Genomic DNA, 23,701 nt, shown 5'->3' with positions numbered 1-23,701 from the left:
TTAGATGAAAACATATGGAAGCCTCAAACCCTGTCTACAATGACAAACATTGAAAACAATCAAAAACCAGAAAACAAATCTAAATAGATTTAAAAAGTCACAATTCAAAAGAAGAATAAAGAGAAAATGAAAACAAGTAAAAGGCACCAAAAACTACATAAATATCAGACGGAAATGCAATAAATCGGGTCATAAAGGTGCAGAGTAGGGTTGAGCGAAACGGATCGGTCAATTTCATAAGTTGCCGACTTTCGGCAAAGTCGGGTTTCGTGAAACCCGAACCGATCCCAGCGTGGGATCGGCCATGCGGTCGGCGATCTTTGCGCCAAAGTCGCGTTTCGTATGACGCTTTAACCGCCATTTTTTCAGCCAATGAAGGAGTGTGGGCAGCGTGATGAGATAGGTCTTGTCTTGCTTTCTGTGGCGTCACAGGGGGTGGGGGTATAAACACCATCTTACCGTTTTGGATGTAGCGATTTACACAGTCCGAGGAGAGAGAGAGAGAGAGAAAGAGAGAGAGAGAGAGAGAATAAAAAAAAAAAAATCCCCATTGACTTGCATTGGGTTTCGTGTTTCGGTCGGCCCCCCGACTTTTCACAATAATCGGCCGATTTCACACGATCCGACTTTCGAGAAAGTCGGGTTTCACGAAAAACGACTCGATCCTAAAAAAGCAAAAGTCACACAACCCTAGTGCAGAGTATCTGGTCTATCGATCTAGTTATTATGGACTTTGCACTCACCGTATTATTTAATATAAACTCACGCATATTTTACCTGATGACTGACTGCTTCCTACTTCATTTTGAAGATCTTGAGTCAGTGGAATGTCATGAATGCAAGGAGCTGATGTATAAAGCCAATCTTTTATGCCTTCTTTATCCAAACTGTTAATAAAAAAAATATGAACAAGTAATGAAATTACTAAATAGTTAACCCCTTCATGACCTTGGTATTTTCCGTTTTTCCGTGTTCGTTTTTTGCTCCCCTTCTTCCCAGAGCCATAACTTTTTTTATTTTTCCGTCAATTTGGCCATGTGAGGGCTTATTTTTTGCGGAACAAGTTGTACTTTTGAATGACATCATTGGTTTTACCATGTCGTGTACTAGAAAACGGGAAAAAAATTCCAAGTGCGGTGAAATTGCAAAAAAAGTGCAATCCCACACTTGTTTTTTGATTGGCTTTTTTACTAGGTTCACTAAATGCTAAAACTGACCTGCTATTATGATTCTCCAGGTCAGTACGAGTTCATAGACACCAAACATGTCTACGTTTTCTTTTATCTAAGTGGTGAAAAAAAAAATCCAAACTTTGCTAGAAAAAAAAAAATTGCGCCATTTTCCAATACCCGTAGCGTCTCCATTTTTCATGATCTGGGGTCAGGTGAGGGCTTATTTTCTTGCGTGCTAAGCTGGCGTTTTTAATTATAGCATTTTGGTGCAGATACGTTCTTTTGATCGCCCGTTATTGCATTTTAATGCAATGTCGCGGCGACCAAAAAAACGTAATTCTGGCGTTTCAATTTTTTTTCTCGCTACGCCGTTTAGCAATCAGGTTAATGCTTTTTTTTATTGATAGATGGGGCAATTCTGAACGCGGCGATACCAAGTATGTGTAGGTTTGATTTATTGATTGATTGATTCTGAATAGGGCGAAAGGGGGGTGATTTAAACTTTTATATTTTTTTATTTTTTTAACTTTTTTTTTACTTTCGACATGCTTCAATAGCCTCCATAGGAGGCTAGAAGCTGGCACAACGCGATCGGCTCTGCTACATAGCAGCGATCATCAGATCGCTGCTATGCAGCAGAAATAGAACCAACCACCTAAAGCCTGGATACCAGTCCCAGAAAAAGGAAAACAGAGCAGGGTATATGTATTAATGTATATAAATCTTTATTAATGGTAATGATACATATAAATAAAAGTGCACATGTTGGATAAAATGATTAAAATTGAATCTCCAAAAGTTATATAGTAGCCAAATAGGCCTACGGTGTACCAAAAGAAAATTAGACAGTTATATAGTAATTATATGTATATGTCTCCCAAATTAACTAAAAATTCATGAAATCGTGAAACGTTAAAGGATAAAAAAGTAACCCATAATAGGGTTAAAAAGGAAAGTGACAAAAGTGCAAAGTGCAAACGTGCAATATAGGTTGGTGTAAATCACTCACAAATCTATCAAGTGCATTGCACACAAAAGACAATAAAGTGGCCAATACAAAATATGGAGGACATATACCTGATGGTAACACCGTATCCAACAAGACGCACCCCGACGCGCGTTTCGGATACACGATCCTTCGTCAGGGGGTGACGAAGGATCGTGTATCCGAAACGCGCGTCGGGGTGCGTCTTGTTGGATACGGTGTTACCATCAGGTATATGTCCTCCATATTTTGTATTGGCCACTTTATTGTCTTTTGTGTGCAATGCACTTGATAGATTTGTGAGTGATTTACACCAACCTATATTGCACGTTTGCACTTTGCACTTTTGTCACTTTCCTTTTTAACCCTATTATGGGTTACTTTTTTATCCTTTAACGTTTCACGATTTCATGAATTTTTAGTTAATTTGGGAGACATATACATATAATTACTATATAACTGTCTAATTTTCTTTTGGTACACCGTAGGCCTATTTGGCTACTATATAACTTTTGGAGATTCAATTTTAATCATTTTATCCAACATGTGCACTTTTATTTATATGTATCATTACCATTAATAAAGATTTATATACATTAATACATATACCCTGCTCTGTTTTCCTTTTTCTGGGACTGGTATCCAGGCTTTAGGTGGTTGGTTCTTTTTCTCCATGTTAGGAGTGGATTCCACTCACGTTTTGTTGTTTTCACTGGGGTCATTATAATATCTTATATAATAATTTATTACCCCTTTTGTGGTTACAATCTTTTATGCAGCAGAAATGCAGGTGTGCTATGAGCACCGACCACAGGGTGGCGCTCACAGCAGGCCGGCATCAGTAACCATAGAGGTCTCAAGGACCTCTATGGTTACAATGCAGAAGCATCGCTGACCCCCGATTATGAGACGGGGGTCGGCGATGCGCTCATTTCCGGCCGGAAGCGCCGGTTAAATGCCGCTGTCAGCGTTTGACAGCGGCATTTAATTAGTTAATAGCGGCGGATGAATCGCGATTTCACCCGCCGCTATTGCGGGCACATGTTAGGTGTACAAAACAGCTGACATGTCTCGGCTTTGATGCGGGCTCACCGCCGGAGCCCTGCATCAAAGCGCGGTATCTGACCTCAGACATACTATCCCGTCCGAGGTCAGAAAGAGGTTAATGAAGTGTTAGCAACCAGAAAACTCATTATTAGAAGGATTGCCTTGCTATGATAACTTCTGGCGACATGAGCTATTAGGGACATCATAGAGAAATGTCCGCTATTTGAGACTCTCCTTTATGTGCCAGAATGGACAGTCTTTTCATAAGAGCATCTCCCACTATTGCATGCTTGGTGTATAAGGCTAACCATTACAAACATATGGTAGGCGTGTACAGTGCCTTGAAAAATCATTCATACCCCGTGAATTTTCCATATTTTTTCACGTTACACCCACAAACTTAAAAGTGTTTCATTTGGATTTGATGTGATAAAACAACACCAAGTAGCAAATATTTGTGAAGTGTAATACAAATAATACAGGGTTTTCTAATTATTTTAAAAATATGAATCTGAAAATTCTGACGTGCACTTGTATTCATCCATCTGTAGTCTGATACTTTGTAGGACCACCTTTCTTTTGGGGTATGTCTCTACCAGCTTTGCACATCTAGAGGCTGACATATTTTCTGAAATAAGATTTCTCGCAATAAGAATACAACAGCTCGTCATATAGTAGACAAACTGTCATGAACATGTCAAAAGTCATAACATTTTGTCTCAACTCCGAGTTGCAGCAAAATTTTGCGACTTTTCAACGTTTTCACAATATTTTTTTGCCGTAAAAGCTTCAAATCGGGACATATGAGCTCTGAGCAAGAGCTTATGCAGGAGCTAAGACTTCTCCCAGCTAAATACTTGGTATGTAGTATTGAGAGAAGCAGAAGAGAAAGCAGTTGGTGTATGTGACTAAAAGTATCTACATTGTATGACCGATCATGTGACAATCGATAGATTTGTCAATCAGAGCATGATCCTTACACACTGTCAGTATTCTCAATGTTATACTTCTCCATATGTTTTGTACTTTGCCCTGAAAACCTCTTAAAATGTATAGCAATACTTTGCACCTTTTTTTTATAGTGCATGTGCCTAACCGTCCTGCAAATCGGTTGTGGCCAATGTCGTGAGCCCCCATGGAATTCTTAAAACACTGTCCCAAAGCTCTCACCTTAGCTGGCAGAAGTCTTAGCTCCTGCATGAGCGCTTGCTCAGAGGTCATAGGGTCAGATTCAAAGCTTTTATGGCAAAGGAGTGTAGTAGAAGCTTTGAAAAGTCGCAAAATGTTGGTGCAACTAGAAGCTGAGCCAAAATGTTTTGACTTTTGGTGTGTTCATGACAGTTTGTCTACTTCATGACACGCTGTTGTATTCTTTGAACCAAAGACCTCACTCCAGTTAAGGACTTGTCAGGCGTGTGCTTCTTAATGAATTGGGAGCTTCTGGCTCCTATACGCCCTCTCATCAAGACAGGTGAGAAAATTGCCGATTTTGTTGAATTGGGCCTATAGACTTTCCACTGAGCCCATACATCACCTAACAAAGATGTAAAATGTACCTACACTTTAACACATTTATTTTAAATTTTAATACTGCATCCAGAATGCAGACCACATATACGCTTTGGTGTTGATGGTTTGTTATGGCAGCTGAGGTTCTAATGAAGATCTCCATGTCTGTAATGTTCAGACTAGCACATTACAATGCAAAAATATTGCAGTTTATTATACCAGCAAGCACAAGTTTAAGTCCCCTAAAGAGAAAAAAAAGGCAAAATGTTTTAAAAACACACACCTGATTTTTATTACATTTTCTGTAAATATATATATTTTTAATTCTTGCAAAACCTTGTTTAAAGGGAACCTGATGGTCACTATGTCCTTCAACCATATTTAAAAAAAAAAGTTTTTCTAAACTTCACTTTTTGTATCCTATGTGTGTGTAATACCATGATTTGCAAGAGGTGGCATTCCTGCCCGCTCCCTGCAAATCTCGAGCGAGCAGGGGCATGGCTTTCTTTGCCCACGTTATAGCAGGAAAGCATCTTCAGTGGTGCACTGCACATGTCTGTAACCCTAGAAATCTTAACCCTAACCCTAGGGATCCTAACCCTAACCCTAGGGATCCTAACCCTAACCCTAAGGGTTAGGATCCTAACCCTAACCCTAAGGGTTAGGGTTAGGATCCCTAGGGTTAGGGTTAGGGTTAGGATCCCTAGGGTTACTAGGGATCCTAACCTTAGGGTTAGGGTTAGGGTTTTCTTGTTTTTTCTTGTGTTTAGGGTTAGGGTCTTCTTGTTTTTTCTTGTGTTTAGGGTTAGGGTTAGGGTTTTCTTGTTTTTTCTTGTGTTTTCTTGTGTTTTTCTATAAAAACACATGCGTTTTTAACACAAGCAAACGCATGTGCTTAAAAACGCATGCGTTTACATAGACAGCAATGCTTTTTTTTGCCGCAAATAAACGCATGCGTTTTTTTGCGGCAAAAAAACGCTGCTAGAAATTACTACAGGTTGCATTTCTGCAACTAAACGCACGAGTCCAAAACGCATGCGTTGCCGAAAACGCGTCAAAACGCATGTGTTTTTAATGTTAAGTATGGAAAAAAAACGCATGCGTTTTTTAGCGCTAAAACGCTGCAGATCAAAACGCAAGTGTGAAACCAGCCTAACCTGGTCAGTAAACGCGTAAGGAAAAAAAAAATGAAAACAACAGAATTACTTTTTTTGGTTGCCGTAACATTGCAACAAAATGCAATAACGGGTGATCAAAACATTGTATCTGCCCCAAAATTGTAAGTAAAAAAATTTCAGCTCGCCATGCAAAACATAAGCCTTCACCCAGCCCGATACTGAAAAATGGAGACGCTACAGTTCTTGTAAGATGGTGCCTTTTTAAAAAACAAACACATTTTTAAATAAAAAAAACCTATACATGTTTGGTATCTGCGAACTTGTAATGATCTGGAGAATCATAATGAAAGGTTCAAACCCCACCAAGGACAACTCCTGCAAGGAATTTGTATGTTCACCCTGTGTTTGCGGGGGTTTCCTCTGGGGACTTCGGTTTCTTCCCACACTCCAAAGACATACTGATAGGGAATTTAGATTGTGAGCCTCAATGGGGACAGTAATGACAATGTATGTAAAACGCTGTGGAATAAGATAGCACTATATAAGAAAAGCATAATAAATAAATAAGGTCTATTTTAGCATTTAGTGAACATGGCAAAAAAAAAAAACAATCGTGGAATTGCATTTTTTTTTTTGCAATTTCACCACACTTGGAATTTACCTGTTTTCCAGTACATTATATGGTAGAATCAATGGTGTCGTTCAAAGGTACAACTCATCCCGCAAAAAACAAACCATCACACGGCCATGTTGGTTGACGGAAAAATAAAAAAAGTTATGGCATTGAGAAGGGGAAAGAACACCAAAACAAAAAAACGGAAAATGGCCCGTGGGTGAAGGGATTAACAACGAATATACAAATGCTGGGAGGTTATAGGGCATGGGAGACCTGTCAGGTTCCTTTTAAGTGAGCCTAATAAAGGAATTTAAAATATCACAAGATATTCATGAGACTTACACCATGTGCTACAGTAACAAAGTAATTTCTTCTTTTGAGGGTAAAATATCACTCTTGTGCTTATGAAAACAAAAGAGTAGAAGGTCTTTGTATATAAAGAAACAGTAATATATTCTACTAATATAGAATCATGTTCTATTGTATCTAGCTCTCTTGTACAGGTAGTAAATCTTTAGGAAGATGGAGCAAAATAATTTCAACTAAGTAAATTTGAGTTTGCTTTTTTATTATAGAAATTTCTTAACTGGTATTTATGATTCATGTTCTAGTCTTGCTGAAATAGCAAAAAAATATTGCTGATCTGTTTTGGAAACTATAATTTTGAAACCTTCTGGACTTGGTGAGAAACTAGGGCTTGTTCAAACAAGTATCAACAAATATTTACACTTTTTTTTTAGATGGTCCATTATAAAATAAGTCTTCAAGAGAAAGATCAAACTCTTCCATAGCGTCCATCTACAACAAAGAATGAGATAATTATTGTTTTCAATTTACAATTTACTAATAGTATTGTCACTGATAAAATTATATCCATCCATATTATTCTTATCAGAAACAGATACCATTTCAAATAAATTAACACTAAAAATGGATGATTGTATTCTCTGTGAACCAGCATTGTGGCTTTTTTGCTTAATTGCTGCAAAACCACAGCAAGATATATCAGACGAGAATACAGCCCAAGCCACCCAGTCACGTGAGTGTTACCACCTGGGAGAAAATTACCAATTTTTTTCTCGTCTGTCATCTTAGTTGCAGCAGTTCTTTATCTCTTCCATTTATTGATTTATTTATTTATTTTCACTGAAGCAGGTGCACTCTATGAACTTTTTTTATCCATTGACTCTTTGCTATGTTCTCATCATGAGCTTTTAGGTGATTTTTTTGTGCTGTGTATTCTTGAAAATCTGGAACATCAAAAACCTCACCAAAAGCTCATTGTGAGGACATAGCCTAAAGGTATCAGTTAAAAATGGATGAAACTCTGAAGTACATCTGTCTTTCTAGTTTCATCCACGTCTCATAGATCCCCATAAACTTGAATGGCCGAGTCTGATCTGCAAACCTGGGGAGAAAAGAACATGCTCTGAGTTTCACGGACTGGATATCCGGATCCGTTTTTAAAACTGATGTGTATATGGCTCAATGAAACTATGGGTCTGTGTGCTGTCCGCGAAAAAAACAGCCACCACTAGGATGTGTAACACAGATGTGCCAATCACATCCAGTTGGACTGCAAGCAGAGATTTCACTTACAGCTCTACAAAAGAAACATATGTGAATATCTCTGCAATGGAGAGAAGCAGTGAAAAACAGAAAAAAGCAGCACAATCATGGGAGTTCACAAATTTTTAAAAGGTATTTGACTTTATTTTTTTTAAGCAATAGGCAAGTCCAATGTCTGGGTGTCATGCCACAACAATGACACTATGGAAGGTTAAACAAAAGAGGAGCTAAGGATCCCATTAGACAGGAAGGGGTTCGCAGGGCTCATGCCCAGCAGATACAGAATTCGAGTGCTGACTTGGTTGCTGGACAAGGTTCCTGCAAATTAATTCACTCATCTCTACTCCTAGTATATCCTATTGATCATGACCCATCATTACCCTCACAGAAGGTGAGGGTATAGGAAAATAAAGGAGGAGCTGGCCCTAGTCAACTAGAACTACAAGACATTAACTCAGTCACTATCGACATTGCAGTATAAAACCTCACTCAGGAGACTGTGAGTGACATAGGTGATCTATCAGTAATTTGGATGTATAGAACTCGTATTCATCATAGTCTATTGGCCAAAACCTGCTATACTTAAAAGGCTCAGCCCCTAAGTCCAATCCATATGCTCACACCCTCCCCATGACATAGTATAACTATAACACACCACAGGCCTTGATACAGATGTATCCTGGTTTTCATTGTTTGGGAGAATCCCACCACACACCCTGGATCCCCTTGACCTGTATGCAGTGAAAAAAACAGCAGAAAAAATGCAGCACCGCTTACCAGCCCAGGTCTTTGAACAAATGCACTACAGGATACAGCCAGCCCATATAGCAAGAGGTTGGCAACACAGGTGCAAAATACTAAATAGACAGCCACTCACCACCTACCCATTCATGGAAGGGGTGACTGTTTAGTATACATTTGCATAATAAAGGCCTGTATAGGACACTGTTTACATAAAGGAAATGCATAGTGTCTGGTTCTCAGCCTATTAGTCACACCCCTACTATTCGATTAGGCGGGCTGGCCAGCACTCTCTCAAAGCATCCCAGTGTGAACACCCCTGTATACAAGACCAAACGTGCTGGGCTTGGCTGCACCCTGAAAAATATAGTGCACAAAATACATAAAAATAATGAAATACTGGTCGCGGGTTGCGAGCTTGCATATTTTGGCCAAAATATCGACCAATACTTCACTATTTTAATGTATTTTGTGCACTATATTTTTCAGGGTGCAGCAAAGCCCATCACGTTTGGTCTTGTATACAGGGGTGTTCACATTGGAATGCTTTGAGAGAGTGCTGGCCAGCCCGCCTAATCGAATTAATTGAGGAGCTTCTCATACCTCCCGAGAAACCAGAGGGGAGGCAGCTCACAATTCCAACAAAGGGAAAGACGAGCGTGCAGGGAGACACTAGGACCCAGGGTAAGAAACTAAACACGTTCACACAGGATGGACAGGGGAAAATACAGAGAACCAAAATAATAAACAGAATAAGTGAAAAACCTCCCAGACCCCCAAAGAAAGGGAAGGATGCTGGGGAGGATAATGCACAGACAGTGAAAGCAACTGAGATTATTAAAACAAGATCATCTCTAGCTAATGCACTGGACCACCAAACACCCATCAACCTTGAAGTATAGCCAGCAAAGAAAACAGGTGCAAGATGAGTATAGATAGTATAAATAGCCCTTCCCAAGCTGTGATAGGACAGAACCAAATGAGGAAGTGAGAGACACCTGAATAGAAGCGAACCAAGGAAAAGAATGCAAAGACAAGAGAACTATCAGCAGTTGGACAGAGACCACACAGGCTATGCCTCAGCAGAGAGGTAAACCAACTATGCAGCAAGAGGTCAAAAATCCATTCAGATTCCCTCTGAAGAATAACTGTGTCCAGATTAACTTTCCTAATTTTAGGATTAATGACTTCGACTATACAGAGAAATATTTCCTTAAGCAGACCCCTTTGTACGTAGTTCATGTGGCGTGCAATATGGGTGTGCAAGATATCTCTCAAGTGTTCGTGAACCTGCCTTCTAGGCTCTCTAGTAATTTATAAAATATAGTCTAAGGGATAGGTGTATGTGGCTATATAGATCACCCCAGATGTTTTGCAATTTCCGAAGACTCTGATAAAGGATACTCTACCTGAGGGGCACTATTGAACACCTTGCAGAAATCCATCCCATCACACGCACAGCAAATACGGCATCTGAAATAAACACATACTTTCCTATCTAGCCAGGCTTTGGTGGCCTTTGATAATGGCTGTGAACTAGAGGGTCCCCAAAGTACCGTCCCAGTCTAAAGGTGATATTAGGTGTTGGTGGGACAATATCCTGCAAGTTTTGGTCTGCCAGTAAGATACCCTAGTGTATTTTCACGGTACAGAACACACAATAACACACAATATATCTGGCCCAAGAAACTGGTATATGGGTGCCACCATCTCTCCCTCAAAGATGACTGTTTCCTCCACAAGCCCAGGAATAGATTAGCATATGTGGGGGCATAGGGGCTCCCCAGAGAGACACTTAGGAGAGCAGTCACGCGGTTTGTGCAATTATCCTTCCCAGTCCGTCTTGTTTGACATTCCTGAGGACAGGGTTTTCAGATGGCCTTGAGATGATGAAACCTGTCCTATCAGGCATCAAACAAACCAGATTGGGTGGCATTAAAGTAAGGCCAGTTGTTGTTCTTTTCCACATGTCTACATCTCAGCCTCTGCAAAATGGTAATTAGAATAAGTAATGTGCAAGGATTGATTGAAGTTCTTTTTTTAAAACAAAATCCAGCTTTATCATTGGAACCTTGGAAAAGTGCAGCTGTTGGCGGTGGTTTGGAGAGCAAAAAAGCCTTTCATAGGTTTCCATTAGTAAAAGTTAATCAATTAGTTATATTTCCCTGATGTTGTATCTAGAAATTACAAGTCATTTGGAAAAAAAGCCCCTGTAATAATTATAGGGGATAACTCAGGAGACTCTTTGCGTGGAACAAAACAACTACAGGACACAGTTTTATAAGTGGTAAAGTCTATATTATCACACGGTGATTCAAACAGGTGCAGAGAGAAACTCAAGTCCACAACACTTGGTGCAAATATCAAATGCAGCTCAGCAGTCTATAGGAAACTTCAGAGGAAAATGCAATCATGCAGAAAGTCTATGAAGCACAATTATTCTTGAGGATACTTGACACGAATAAGTCCTTGCTTAGTCCAAAACACAGATAGATATGCTTATAAGGCAGTTCAAATAATATCTTAGCTCAACCAGGGAGGCCTGGGTAATAGTCTCAGGTTCTTGCAAAGCAGAAACAGCTTACATGTCCAGCAAATGCAGATGGAAGTAAACACGAGCAGCAGATGAAGGAGGATTACTGGAACTGGTGTATGCAGCAGGAACGGAGCAGAATAGCAGGATCACCACACAGGTTCATAGGAGCAGGTATATAGCCAGGGAGTCACCAGAGGTCAGGAGCTGGATGCAAGGCAGAATACTCTAGCACAGACTGAAGGCTGGGGTGGAGTTTTATAGCAGGAAGACACAGTGCACATGAGACCAAAGACATCATCTTGGAAAAGGGCAGTAATGCACAAAAAGGTAAAAAAAATGTTCAGAGTCCTGACATTACTCCCTCCTTAGAAGCGGCCTCAGGGCGATCCTGGACCTGGTTTCTCAGGGAATCTCTGATGAAAATGAGAAATCTTCTGTTGGGCATTGATGTTTTCCACAGGTTCCCAAGAGTCTTCCTCAGGGGGATATCCCTGCCATCTTATCAGATATTGGAGCCGATTCCTGCGACTCCTAGAATCAACAATTTCCTCCACCACAAATTGTTCTTGGCCATCAATCACCACAGGCTGCGGAGGTGGCACAACAAGTCCCTGGAAGGTATTAGGAGATACAGGCTTTAGTAAAGATACATGAAAAACTGGGTGGACCTTCATAGTCCTAGGCAGCTTCAGCCAGCAGGCCAAAGAGCTCACAATACCGTTGATCTTGAAAGGGCCAATGAATTTCTGTCCAAGTTTTTGTGAAGGAACGTTTAACTTCAGATTCTTAGTTGCTAACCACACGGAATCTCCTACCTTGAACATGGGTGCAGATTTACGGAATCTATCAGCCGATCTCTTATAACGTTCTTGAGCTGCGGTCAGGGATTCCTTCAGAACCTCCAGATTTTGCCTCATCGCAGTCAGCCTTTTCTCCACTGCCGGAGAATTAATTGGAGACCTAGGTAAGATACACGGATGATAACCCAGATTGGCAAAGAAAGGTGTAAATTTAGTGGAGGCGCTCTGAGAATTGTTATATGAAAATTCGGCTAACGGCAGAAACTCCAACCAATCATCCTGGAGATGGCTGACATAGCATCTTAGATATTGTTCTAGCGTCTGGTTGGTACGCTCAGTCAGACCATTTGTCTGGGGATGGTAAGCGGAAAAGAGAGAGACATTAATATTGAGTGCAGAGCAAAACCCCTTCCAGAATCTTGAAGTGAACTGCACTCCACGGTCAGAGATGATCTCATCCGGAACCCCATGCAACCGAAAGACATTCTGTATAACCAAGTTCACTGTATCTTTAGCTGAGGGGAGGCTGGTGCACGGAACACAATGAGCAGCTTTAGTCAGGCGATCAACTACCACCATGATTGTATTCATGCCCCCTGATGTAGGCAGCTCCACAATAAAGTCTATTGATATAGACCCCCAAGGGCAGGACGGAACAGGTAATGGTTGTAGAAGACCCGTAGGTGCCACATGAGGAGTCTTGTAATGAGCACATACCTCGCAAGAGAGAACATAGTCCTTGGTATCCTTCAGGCAAGTTGGCCACCAGAAGAATCGGCTCAGGAACTCTTGTGTCTTCTGTACCCCCTGTGACCAGCCAACTTGGAGTCATGTATCAACTTGAGGATCTGCAGACGGATGACCTCAGGGACGTAGATACGTCGATCTCTGAACTACATGCCACCCTTAAAGACAAGATTAATATCCACAGGTGGGTTGGCCAGAAATACATCATCGTCATAGGCCTACCTGCACTCCTTCCACAAGTCCTGATCGTGGATAACTCCGATGAAATTGGCATCAGATAGAATGGTCTTGGAAGGGGCTCTAGGTACGGAATCCGCAGCATGGATTCGGGATAAAGCATCAGCCTTCCCATTACGAGAACCTGGACGGTACGAGATAACAAAGTTAAATTGATTTTAAAATAAGTTCCAACGAGCCTGATGGGGAGAAAGACATCTAGCGGATCTAAGGAACTCTAAATTACGATGGTCAGTTAGCACTATGATCTGTTGTGCAGCTCCTTGCAGATGATGCCTCCATTCTTTGAAAGCCGCAATAATAGCCAGCAATTCCTTGTCTCCCACGTCGTAATTCTTCTCTGCTGAGGTTAGTCTACGGGAAAAGAAAGCACAAGGATGTAGCAGACCCTCCTCTCCAGTTCCTTGGGAGAGAATAGCCCCCAAAGCATTATCAGAAGCGTCCAACTCTACAATGAAAGAAAGTGTTGGATCTGGGTGTATCAACAGCGGTGCTGATGTCAAACAGATCTTAAGCCGATCAAAAGCTTCTTGAGCCTGTGATGACCACTTAAAGGGCTTTTCCTTCTTTGTCAAGGAAGTAATGGGACGGACAATATCAGAAAAATTTCGAATGAAGCGTCTGTAGAAATTTGCAAAACCAATAAAACGTTGGACCTCCTTAACGTTTTTGGGTGCCGGCCAGTCAAGGATAGCCTGAATCTTACCAGATTCCATGTTCAGCCCCTGGGGAGAGATGATATAACCTAAGAACTGTATCTCAGAACGATGGAACTCGCATTTCTCCGGCTTAATATACAGATGGTTCTCTTTCAGACGTCTTAAAACAGTTTTGACATGTTCATCATGTTCCTGTAGAGAGTCAGAAAAGATTAGTATATCGTCCAAATAGATCACTACAAACTGGTCCAATAAATCTCTGAAAATGTCATTAGCAAGGTGTTGAAATGTTGCAGGGGCGTTACAAAGCCCGAAGGGCATTACAAGAGATTCAAAGAGTCCATATCGGCATCTGAATGCTGTCTTCCACTCATCCCCTGGACGAATACGCACCAAATTATAAGCCCCAGGAAGATCCAGTTTAGAGAACACCTTAGCATGGAGGACTCTTTCCAGTAATTCAGGAATCAGAGGCAAAGGGTAACATTTTCGTACAGTTACCTTATTGAGTTCCCGATACTCAACACAGGGTCTCAGGGTCCCATCCTTCTTCTTTACAAAAAAGATAGGTGCCCCTGCTGGTGAGGAAGAAGGACATATGAAGCCTTTGGCCAGATTTTCATCAATATACTCCTTTAAGGCTTGAAGCTCAGGTGCCGCCAAAGGGTATATGTTACCAAAAGGAATAGCTGCCCCAGGAAGCAACTCAATGGGACAGTCATAATGCCTATGTGGAGGAAGCTGATCTGCATTCTTCTTGTCACAGATGTCAGAGAACTCTTTATATGCTCGAGGTAAAGAAAATACCTGTACATGTGGTTCCGTAGCCGTGGACTCAGGGACAGCTTCTGTTAACGCTGAGTTGCTCCTTGTTGGAAAGATAATCTCCTTGGTCTCCCAGTTGATAATTTGGTTCTGAGAACGCAACCAAGGAATGCCTAAAATCACAGGAAAATGAGGAGAAGAAATTAGCAAGAAAGAAAGTTGCTCCTGATGATTAGGCTCCAACAAAATTTCAAGGGGTACGGTCTCCTGATCCACAGGCTAAGAGATTAAAGGTGACCCATCCACTGTTTCCATGGTAATTGGAGAGGCTCTTTGCTGACTTGCAATACCATGTTCCTTGGCAAATGCGATATCCATGAAATTGCCACCTGCACCAGAGTCAATCATAGCTGCACTGGAAATCCACTGTCCTGAACACATGATCTTAAAAGGGAGAGAACAGTGAGAGTTCTTTTCCTTAAGCTCCTTGGGGGGTGAAGTCATAGAAAGTGAATGGAATACAGCATTTAAAGGCAGGCTACATTCAGAGATGTCAGATTCATCATCACAGTTGTCATACTCCCCTACTGCTGCTAGCACCTTGTTAGGCCGTCTAGGACACTTAGGACAATTGATCAAGAAGTGGTCAGACTGGCCACAGTAGAAACATAGACTTTCACGAAGGCGATGCTCCCGGCGCTCATTGATCTCGTGCCTCTGAACGGAATCAATTTGCATGGTCACCTCCTCCACCTCCCGAGATGTTTTACCTGCAGGCTCTTTGGAAGGAAGGGAAAAATTAGAAATATGGTTATATGCAGCAAACTTCTCCTGCCTACGCTCAGTAAGGCGAATGTCAATGTGCACACAATGCTGTATAAATGTCTCTAGCTCTTGTGGTGACTCAGAGCGAGCTAGTTCATCTTTTACAATACTAGACAGACCCCTTTTAAAAATAGGCAATTGTGCATAATTGTCCCAATTGGTATCTACCGCTAATCTCCTGAATTCAGTAGCATACTCAATAACAGAACATTTTGCCTGGCGTAAAAACAATAAAGCAGATTCAGTGGTTGCACGGCGATTAGGATCATCAAACATTAATGCCATAGCGGCCAAGAAATTATCCAAGTTATTTAGCCGTGGGTCATGAGACTCAATCATCGGATTCGCCCAGGCGAGCGCTCATGCGGTCAGCAGCATTATTGCACACAATACTTTGGATCTATCATTAGGAAAACGGTCAGCATGCACATCAAAATATAGCATACATTGATTCACAAAGCCACGAAATTTGTCGCGATCACCATTAAATCTGAATGGGGGCAACTTAGGTGGGCTAGTTGGTGGTGGTTGCCCAGAGGGAAAAGTTGTGCAGCTATTTGCGTGCTTATGTCCTGAAAAGCCCGTCCATACTGGGACTCTATGCCAGCAAGTTTGTTTTCCTGGGCTGCCATGCGGGTGCTTAAGTCCTGCACAGTCTGTCCAAACACTTGTTGATTGTGTTCAAAGCTTCCAAACTTCTTTTGCAGACCTTCCACATCTTTCTGCAGTGATCTAATAATGGAAAACACCAGCTCTAGTCTGCTTTCTGCAGTCATTGTTCCAGCAGTCTCCTTTTCTTTTTTTTTTTGGCTAGAGTATCCTGTAATAATTATAGGGGATAACTCAGGAGACTCTTTGCGTGGAACAAGACAACTACAGGACACAGTTTTATAAGTGGTAAAGTCTATATTATCACACGGTGATTCAAACAGGTGCAGAGAGAAACTCAAGTCCACAACACTTGGTGCAAATATCAAATGCAGCTCAGCAGTCTGTAGGAAACTTCAGAGGAAAATGCAATCATGCAGAAAGTCTATGAAGCACAATTATTCTTGAGGATACTTGACACGAATAAGTCCTTGCTTAGTCCAAAACACAGATAGATATGCTTACTGTATAAGGCAGTTCAAATAATACCTTAGCTCAACCAAGGAGATCTGGGTAATAGTCTCAGGTTCTTGCAAAGCAGAAACAGCTGACATGTCTAGCAAATGCAGATGGAAGTAAACACGAGCAGCAGATGAAGGAGGATTACTGGAACTGGTGTATGCAGCAGGAACTCAGAGCAGAGTAGCAGGATCACTACACAGGTTCACAGGAGCAGGTATATAGCCAGGGAGTCACCAGAGGTCAGGAGCTGGATGCAAGGCAGAAAACTCTAGCACAGACTGAAGGCTGGGGTGGAGTTTTATAGCAGGAAGACACAGTGCACATGAGACCAAAGACGCCATCTTGGAAAAGGGCACTAATGCACAAAAAGGTAATAAAAAATGTTCAGAGTCCTGACTAGGGTTGAGCGAAACAGATCGGCCAATTTCAAAAGTCGCCGACTTTTGGGAAAGTCGGGTTTCGTGAAACCTGACCCCATCTCACTGGGATCGGGTCGGCCGTCGGCGATCTTCGCTCCAAAGTCGGGTTTCGTTTTTTATATATATATATGTCATTGAGACACATATATATATATATATATATATATATATATATATATATATATATTTATATTTACTTCAGCGCGATATATGTGAAAAGCCGGTAATTCAATTGCCGGCTTTTCATTTCTCCTGCCTAAACCCGACATGATATGAGACATGGTTTACATACAGTAAACCATCTCATATCCCCCTTTTTTTGCATATTCCACACTACTAATGTTAGTAGTGTGTATGTGCCAAATTTCGGCGCTGTAGCTATTAAATTTAAGGGTTAAATCGCGGAAAAAATTGGCGTGGGCTCCCGCGCAATTTTCTCCGCCAGAGTGGTAAAGCCAGTGACTGAGGGCAGATATTAATAGCCTAGAGAGGGTCCATGGTTATTGGCCCCCCCTGGCTACAAACATCTGTCCCCAGCCACCCCAGAAAAGGCACATCTGGAAGATGCGCCTATTCTGGCACTTGGCCACTCTCCTCCCACTCCCGTGTAGCGGTGGGATATGGGGTAATGAAGGGTTAATGTCACCTTGCTATGGTAACTCGTAGGCATATTTGAGACTGACGAGTTTAGATCAAAAGACCCCAGGCTAAACTCGTCAGTCTCAAATATGCCTACGAGTTTTCTAAGTTTGGGTCAGGAGACCCATAGCCGGTCTGAGTAAGTCATGAAAACATGAAGGTGTGAAACCGGCCTAAATAGCGAATAATCTCAATCAAATTGATACATCCAACCGTGGCACCGTGGATTTGTGGAGCCACTGTGCCACAGGGCCAGGCCTACGCAGGAAGGAGCATAGCGAAGCGGCTACCTTGTGTTCACTGGAGCTCCTGATGGTGTAGACAGACTGAGCTGCAGGTAGCTGCCAGGTACCACTCCTGGGCAGAATCCGGACAGGTACACTGACACTGATTTAGGGCTTAGTTCAGACACGCCGGTCTAGGATACTGGATCAGGGTTTCACCACTCATGGACCGGGGGATAATGTTCATGCACTTGCCACACTGGGACCATGGGATGTTCAGGCACTGGCCAATCAAGGACCTGGAGACGACGATCAGGAACTGGCCGATCTGGGACCAGGGGACATGGTTCAGGTACTGGCAAATCCGGGAGCAGGGGACAAGGTTCAGGCACTGGCTGCTCCGGGACCAAGGGACAAGGTTCAGATACTGGCCACTTCGGGACCAGTTAACTTCAGATACAGGACTGGCCACACTGGAACCAGGGCACCTCAAAACTCACTAGTAGTACACCTTACTAATTAATAATTCTACATATTGCTTGGCAACTCCCTAAGGGAGAGGGGGTCTTTTTTACAAGATGTGACCTAGGTATCAGCTGGTAGCCATCTTGCAGCAGTATTACTTATGCTAAATGCCGCTCAGCAACGAGCTGAGGGCATTTAGCAGACTGCGAGCACTGCCCCGTTAAGAATCACATGTGTACACAGGAATCAGGAGCAGGAACATGCCGGGGACTACACAGGGGCCCAGGGCGGTGAGTAAGCCAGCATCCCTGCATGGAGGGAGAAGGGGACACCATGCAGGGGAGCCGGTAGCAGCGCTACACATATTCAGAAAATAGATCCTCCACTGATTTGAGTAATTTCATAGGATTACTGCTTCTTAGCAAAGCGCTCTCGGATTCATAACCAACAAATTCCCTAAAGCAGACACACACCTAAGCGGTACCAAAAAAATAATCGACAGAAAGAAACCCGAGTTACTAGTAAATAATTGGGGTTTGTGAACCTGCAAACAGATTTAACATGTGCTGCATTGTCAAAATCTATCTGAATAACAAAATAGTTTCTCAAATACATTTACACAACTTAAAAGAAAAATATAAGACTAAATCATTCAAGAAATCAAGAGGGGTTTTCCGGCGCAAGACAAAGTGAAGCATGCTAAATCCCAATAGTGTGAAGCATACACAGTGTTAGGATTCAATGCTGCTAACGCGCGCATCACGTACCATGCTTAAAGTTTGCCCTGGGGTGGAAACCCCTTTATTTATTAGGCATTGCTCATATAGCGCTATCATATTCTGCAGCACTTTACAGACATCATCATCCATGTTCACATTGGAGCTCACAATCTACGTTTCCTATCAGTATGTCTTTTGAGTGTGGGAGGAAACCAGAGAATCCGGATGAAACCCACACAATCACGGGGAGAACATACAAATTCTTTGTAGATGTTGTTCTTGGGGGTATTTGGACCCAGGACCCCAACAATGCAAAGCAACAATGCTACCCACTGAGCCCCTATAAAGGGGTATTACATTTGCTCCCCAAATACATTATTTATTAACCAGTTGTAGACAACAAATTAACAAATAAAGATCACAACAAAACAAAATGTTTGTTGTTGCATTAATGGTCCTTGTTCTTTTTAGTGCAGCTATTTCCTGGCCTGTGCTCACACTGTCTTTCATAAATAAGCTCACAGTGCCATCTAGTGGTACGTTACTTATATTACAAAACTGTATCTCACAATCTGCAATGTGTCACCAAATTCTAAAACAGATCAATCAAAATTTGAGAAAAAAAATCTAATAGCAAAGTAATGAATTGTGACACATAAAAATTATCAGACGACCCTAGCTAAACGTTATAGCCATTAAGCCCACATGTACTAAATCAAATTCTTACTTAGGCTGGTTTCACATTTGCGTCTGTGCGTGCAGCGTTTGATCCGCATGCATCATGCGTACATATATTTAACATGCTGTATGCATGGACATGAATTCGCTTGCGGATGCGTATGCATGCGTGATTTCGCGGTGTGCGGCGGGGTCTGGCGAACGCACATGTTGCATTTTTTGAGGCGTCAAATATTGCGCAATGTGTGTAAAAAAAAAACATTACTGTCTATGGGAACGCATTGGACACGCATGCGTACTTCACACTAATGTCCAGGAAATTATGTCAACACCTACAAAATGACTGATGTATAAAAGGGGGTCTGGAGACAGGTAGTCCATTACTCTCAAGACTTGAAGCGATTGATGCTGGTGCTCTGAAGACTGCTTTGCAGCTCTGAAGACTTTTGCTGATCTGAAGACTCTGGATTTCACTAAGGATGTGAGTATAGAAGCTATGAAAATGTCTGTCTGTTTCTCTCACTGCAGTCTGTACTCACTTCTGTCTCTCCTGCAGCATTCTGAATCAAAGATGTCCTGCAGTGAAGAGCATACCTCCTAGAGCAGACAGGAGACTGATGGAGTCCATTTGCTACTGATTGGTAAGTACTGACTGTCAATATGACACATGTGGTAAAATCATGTATTTTCTTTACAGAACAGTTCCAGTATGGCAGAGCTGGAGCAGACTCAGGCCCAAGTTCCGGTGGAAAGACGGCGGGTAAGTATTCTTGACTGTTTTTGTTTTGTTTTATCTTTACAACTATATTAATGTGTTTCTTTGATTTTCAGGTTCAGCATTGTGAAGCCACCATTGACAAAGACCTCCTAATACAATTGGTGCAGGATCGAGTTCCATTGTGGGACACCCGGGATCAGCGGCACTCGGACACTGTGATCATTCGGCAGCTATGGGATGAAGTGGCCAAATCGCTGTTGGATGATTGGGACCATGTCACGCCACAAGTCAGAAAGGATTTTTGTAATATAACATGTGGTGTGACACGGCAGTGAACCTGTGGTGCATTGTTTTACAATTTCTTTTTTTTTCCCCCTTCACAGTGAAGAGAGTCAAAGTCCGGTGGTGTTCGATGAAGGATCACTTCAATAAGGACATGAGAGAGGAGAACCAAGTTCAAAGTGGTGCTGCTCGAAAATTAGGAAAATACAAGTTCCATCGTAGTCTCTCCTTCCTGAGGCCTGTGGTTGGTCATAGAACATAAGTATTTTTGTGTTGTATTACATGCTATAACTTCTGAATTTTTCCTTTCAACAGGATATGTTGGGAATTTAAAAAATTTATTTTTGGGTAGTAATGTTTTTCATTGGTTTTTCAAACAGAACCTGGATCAGCACCGCTGAACCTAGATCATCCTCTGTTGGAGCAGCCCCCTCATCGAACAGCCACCGAACAGTCCCAGTCATCCACCAGTGATGCAGCAAGTGGGCAGGCTTCACAGGCTGGAGAACAGGCAGCTGATCGTTCAGATTTTCCCCTGTCCCAGTCCTCTGCCACTGTTTTTTTTTGGCTCTTCTCGCCAGCGGCAGAAGACCTGGAACAAGTCACTCATGCCCAAGTTTGTTCACATAGGCTCGGTCTTCCAGAATGGCCTAAAGGCCGTTGGAGACAGAATGGAAAGTGGGTTCGCGCATGTGAACTCACTTTTCCAGGAAGCCTACCGACGCCTTGACCGCCTGGAAGCTGACCATCAGAGACCGGCACAATTTTTTTAATGCTATAGAGCGGGGCATGTCGGAAAATCTTACGCCTGATCTCCAGCTGAATGTGATGCAGGCCTGCCATGCTGCTTACAGCCAGGCTATGCAGCAGACTCGCTACTTCCAGTAGCCACAGATGGAATTTCCGTCTGTTCCACCACTAACCAGGTTCACCACCATGCCGAGTCCTGTTGCACATCTGCCTCAAGCCACCATCATGCCGAGTCCTGCTGCACACCTGCCTCAAGCCACCACCATGCTGAGTCCTGCTGCACGCCTGTCTACCTCCACCACCATGCCGAGTCCTGCTGCACGCCTGTCTACCTCCACCACCATGCCGAGTCCTGCTTCACACCAGTCTACCTCCATCACCATGCTGACTCCTACTTCACACCAGTCTACCTCCACCACCTTGCCGAGTCCTGCTTGCACACCAGCCTCAAGCCACCACTCCCAACTGCCCAAAGAAAAAAAGAAGCAAACAGAAGGCCAGTACCACTTCATCGCAGCAAACCAAAAAGAACACTAGGACCAGCCAATGTACCCCCAAAACTCTCCTACCCCCTCCACCCTCACCTTTTAGAAAAAAAACAAAAAAACAAAACAGTACATAGCTTTTGGAAAAAAATGGAAAAAAAAGTAATTACATGGCTTTTATAAAAAAAAAATGGAAAAAAGTCAGTGCATGGCTTTTAGAACATATTTAGAACATATTAACATATTAGATCATATTAATGACAGGTATTTCTTTTTCAAAATTATGTACCTTAGGGTCACCAACAGACGTTCCTCAGCAGGAATTGCTCGCCGTAGCTGTGTGTTGTGCCTAGATCCTCGCACAAAAAAACTTCTGAGGGTTTGCACGCAGCTCGGTGTACAAGGAGTGATAGGTTCCACGGCTCTCTCGGACTTCAACGATGGGGTGTTGCCAGTAGCGATGATGACGTCTTCTGCGTCGATCTTTTTTCTTTCTTCATTCAACAGCATAGGCATAAGCCAAGTTCAAATCCAAATTACGATATAAGCTCTCCATGCGAAGATCCATCTTGCAGCAGCATACAGCAGCAAAAGATAAGGATTTAATCTGTACAAGGGTCTACATAGAGAATTTCCATGAGACACACCCATTGGCTTGTGTCAAGGAAATTCCCCTGGAAAAGCATTGTCCAATGGAACGCATGTGCATAAATAACGCAAAACGCATGTAAAAACGCATACAAATGCAGCGTTTTTTTGGCGTCATGTGTAAAATGATGCAGATAAAAAACATTGCGTTAGCATGCGTTTTTACATGCATTTGCGCATGCGGATGATACGCTGGACACATACGCAAATGTGAACTTAGCCTTATAAATACAAAAAATCAAACAAACAAAAAAATCTTTTTTTTTTTTACTTTAGGCTGTGTTCTCACTATGAGCTTTTGATATTGCAGATTATCAGCAGCATTTCTGCACTTAAGTCTATTAGGTTATTGGGGTTTTATCATTGCCATTTTTGTCGCTTTTTGGAATGTCATGTTTTTATATAAATGCTTTGTTTGTTATACTCTTTGGTATTTTTTGTGTGTTTCCACCATGGAAACCTACTAAAAATCCATGTGCATTTTTTACCTGCAGATTTTCAGCATCTATGGGGAAAATCTGCATGTATAAGGCTGGTTTCACACTTGCGTTTTGATCTGCAGCGTTTGTACAGAAAAAAACGCATGCGTTTTTTTTCCCTATGTTTAACATTAAAAACTTTTTTTGCTGCATGCGTTCTGTCGCAGAAATGCAACATGTAGTAATTTCTAGAGGCGTTTTTTTGCGGCAAAAAAACGTATTGTTGTCTATGTAAACGCATGCGTTCTTAAGCACATGCGTTTGCTTGCGTTAAAAACGCATGCGTTTTTATAGAAAAAAAACAAGAATACACCCTGATAAGCCACCCCCCACCATCAAGGTGATAAAGGGATCCTAACCCTAACCCTAACAATATGACAGTGAATACTCTACGAGTTAATATTTTTAGTACTCTATAGCAATACCGTATATCTTGGGGTGCCCACATTGAACAAAGCTTTTTATTAGAAGAATGTCCTGGTCACCAGGTCAACATCCCTATGGATCCCTAGGGTTAGGGTTTGGATCCCTTTATCACCTTGATGGTGGGGGGCTTATCAGTGACCTGGTGACCAGGACATTCTTCTAATAAAAAGCTACCCCTAACCCTAACCCAAACCCTAGGGATCCAAACCCTAACCCTACCCCTAACACTAACCCTACCCCTAACCCTAACCCTAGGGATCCTAACCCTAACCCTACCCCTAACCCTAGCTATTTCTATTTATAGTGGGTTTTCTAGTTGATTTTGATGATTGG

At 42.1% G+C, this 23,701-nt stretch overlaps 1 protein-coding gene across 12 annotated transcripts in view; it reads right to left on the bottom strand.

The window, feature by feature from the left end:
* HFM1 (helicase for meiosis 1) overlaps positions 1 to 23,701 on the bottom strand; it is a 229,963-nt gene that overhangs the window by 174,329 nt on the left and 31,933 nt on the right. For 8 of the 12 annotated variants that reach the window (XR_013218736.1, XM_077278672.1, XM_077278671.1 and 5 more), the window contains one exon: positions 778 to 887. Coding sequence is in view for 9 of the 12 variants with exons in the window: in XM_077278672.1 (XP_077134787.1) it covers positions 778 to 887 (110 nt within the window). In the remaining 3 variants the exon portion in view is untranslated. Of the gene's footprint in view, positions 1 to 777; positions 888 to 7,174; positions 7,246 to 22,104; positions 22,246 to 23,701 lie in introns of those variants that run through there. The other 4 variants (XM_077278676.1, XM_077278677.1, XM_077278675.1 and 1 more) reach the window with 2 other exon arrangements.

This window comes from Ranitomeya variabilis, chromosome 8, assembly GCF_051348905.1.
Source record: "Ranitomeya variabilis isolate aRanVar5 chromosome 8, aRanVar5.hap1, whole genome shotgun sequence".
NCBI classification, from domain to species: domain Eukaryota; kingdom Metazoa; phylum Chordata; class Amphibia; order Anura; family Dendrobatidae; genus Ranitomeya; species Ranitomeya variabilis.
Note: the sequence above shows the minus strand (reverse complement) of the source record. Positions and strands in the feature narration are given on the sequence as shown.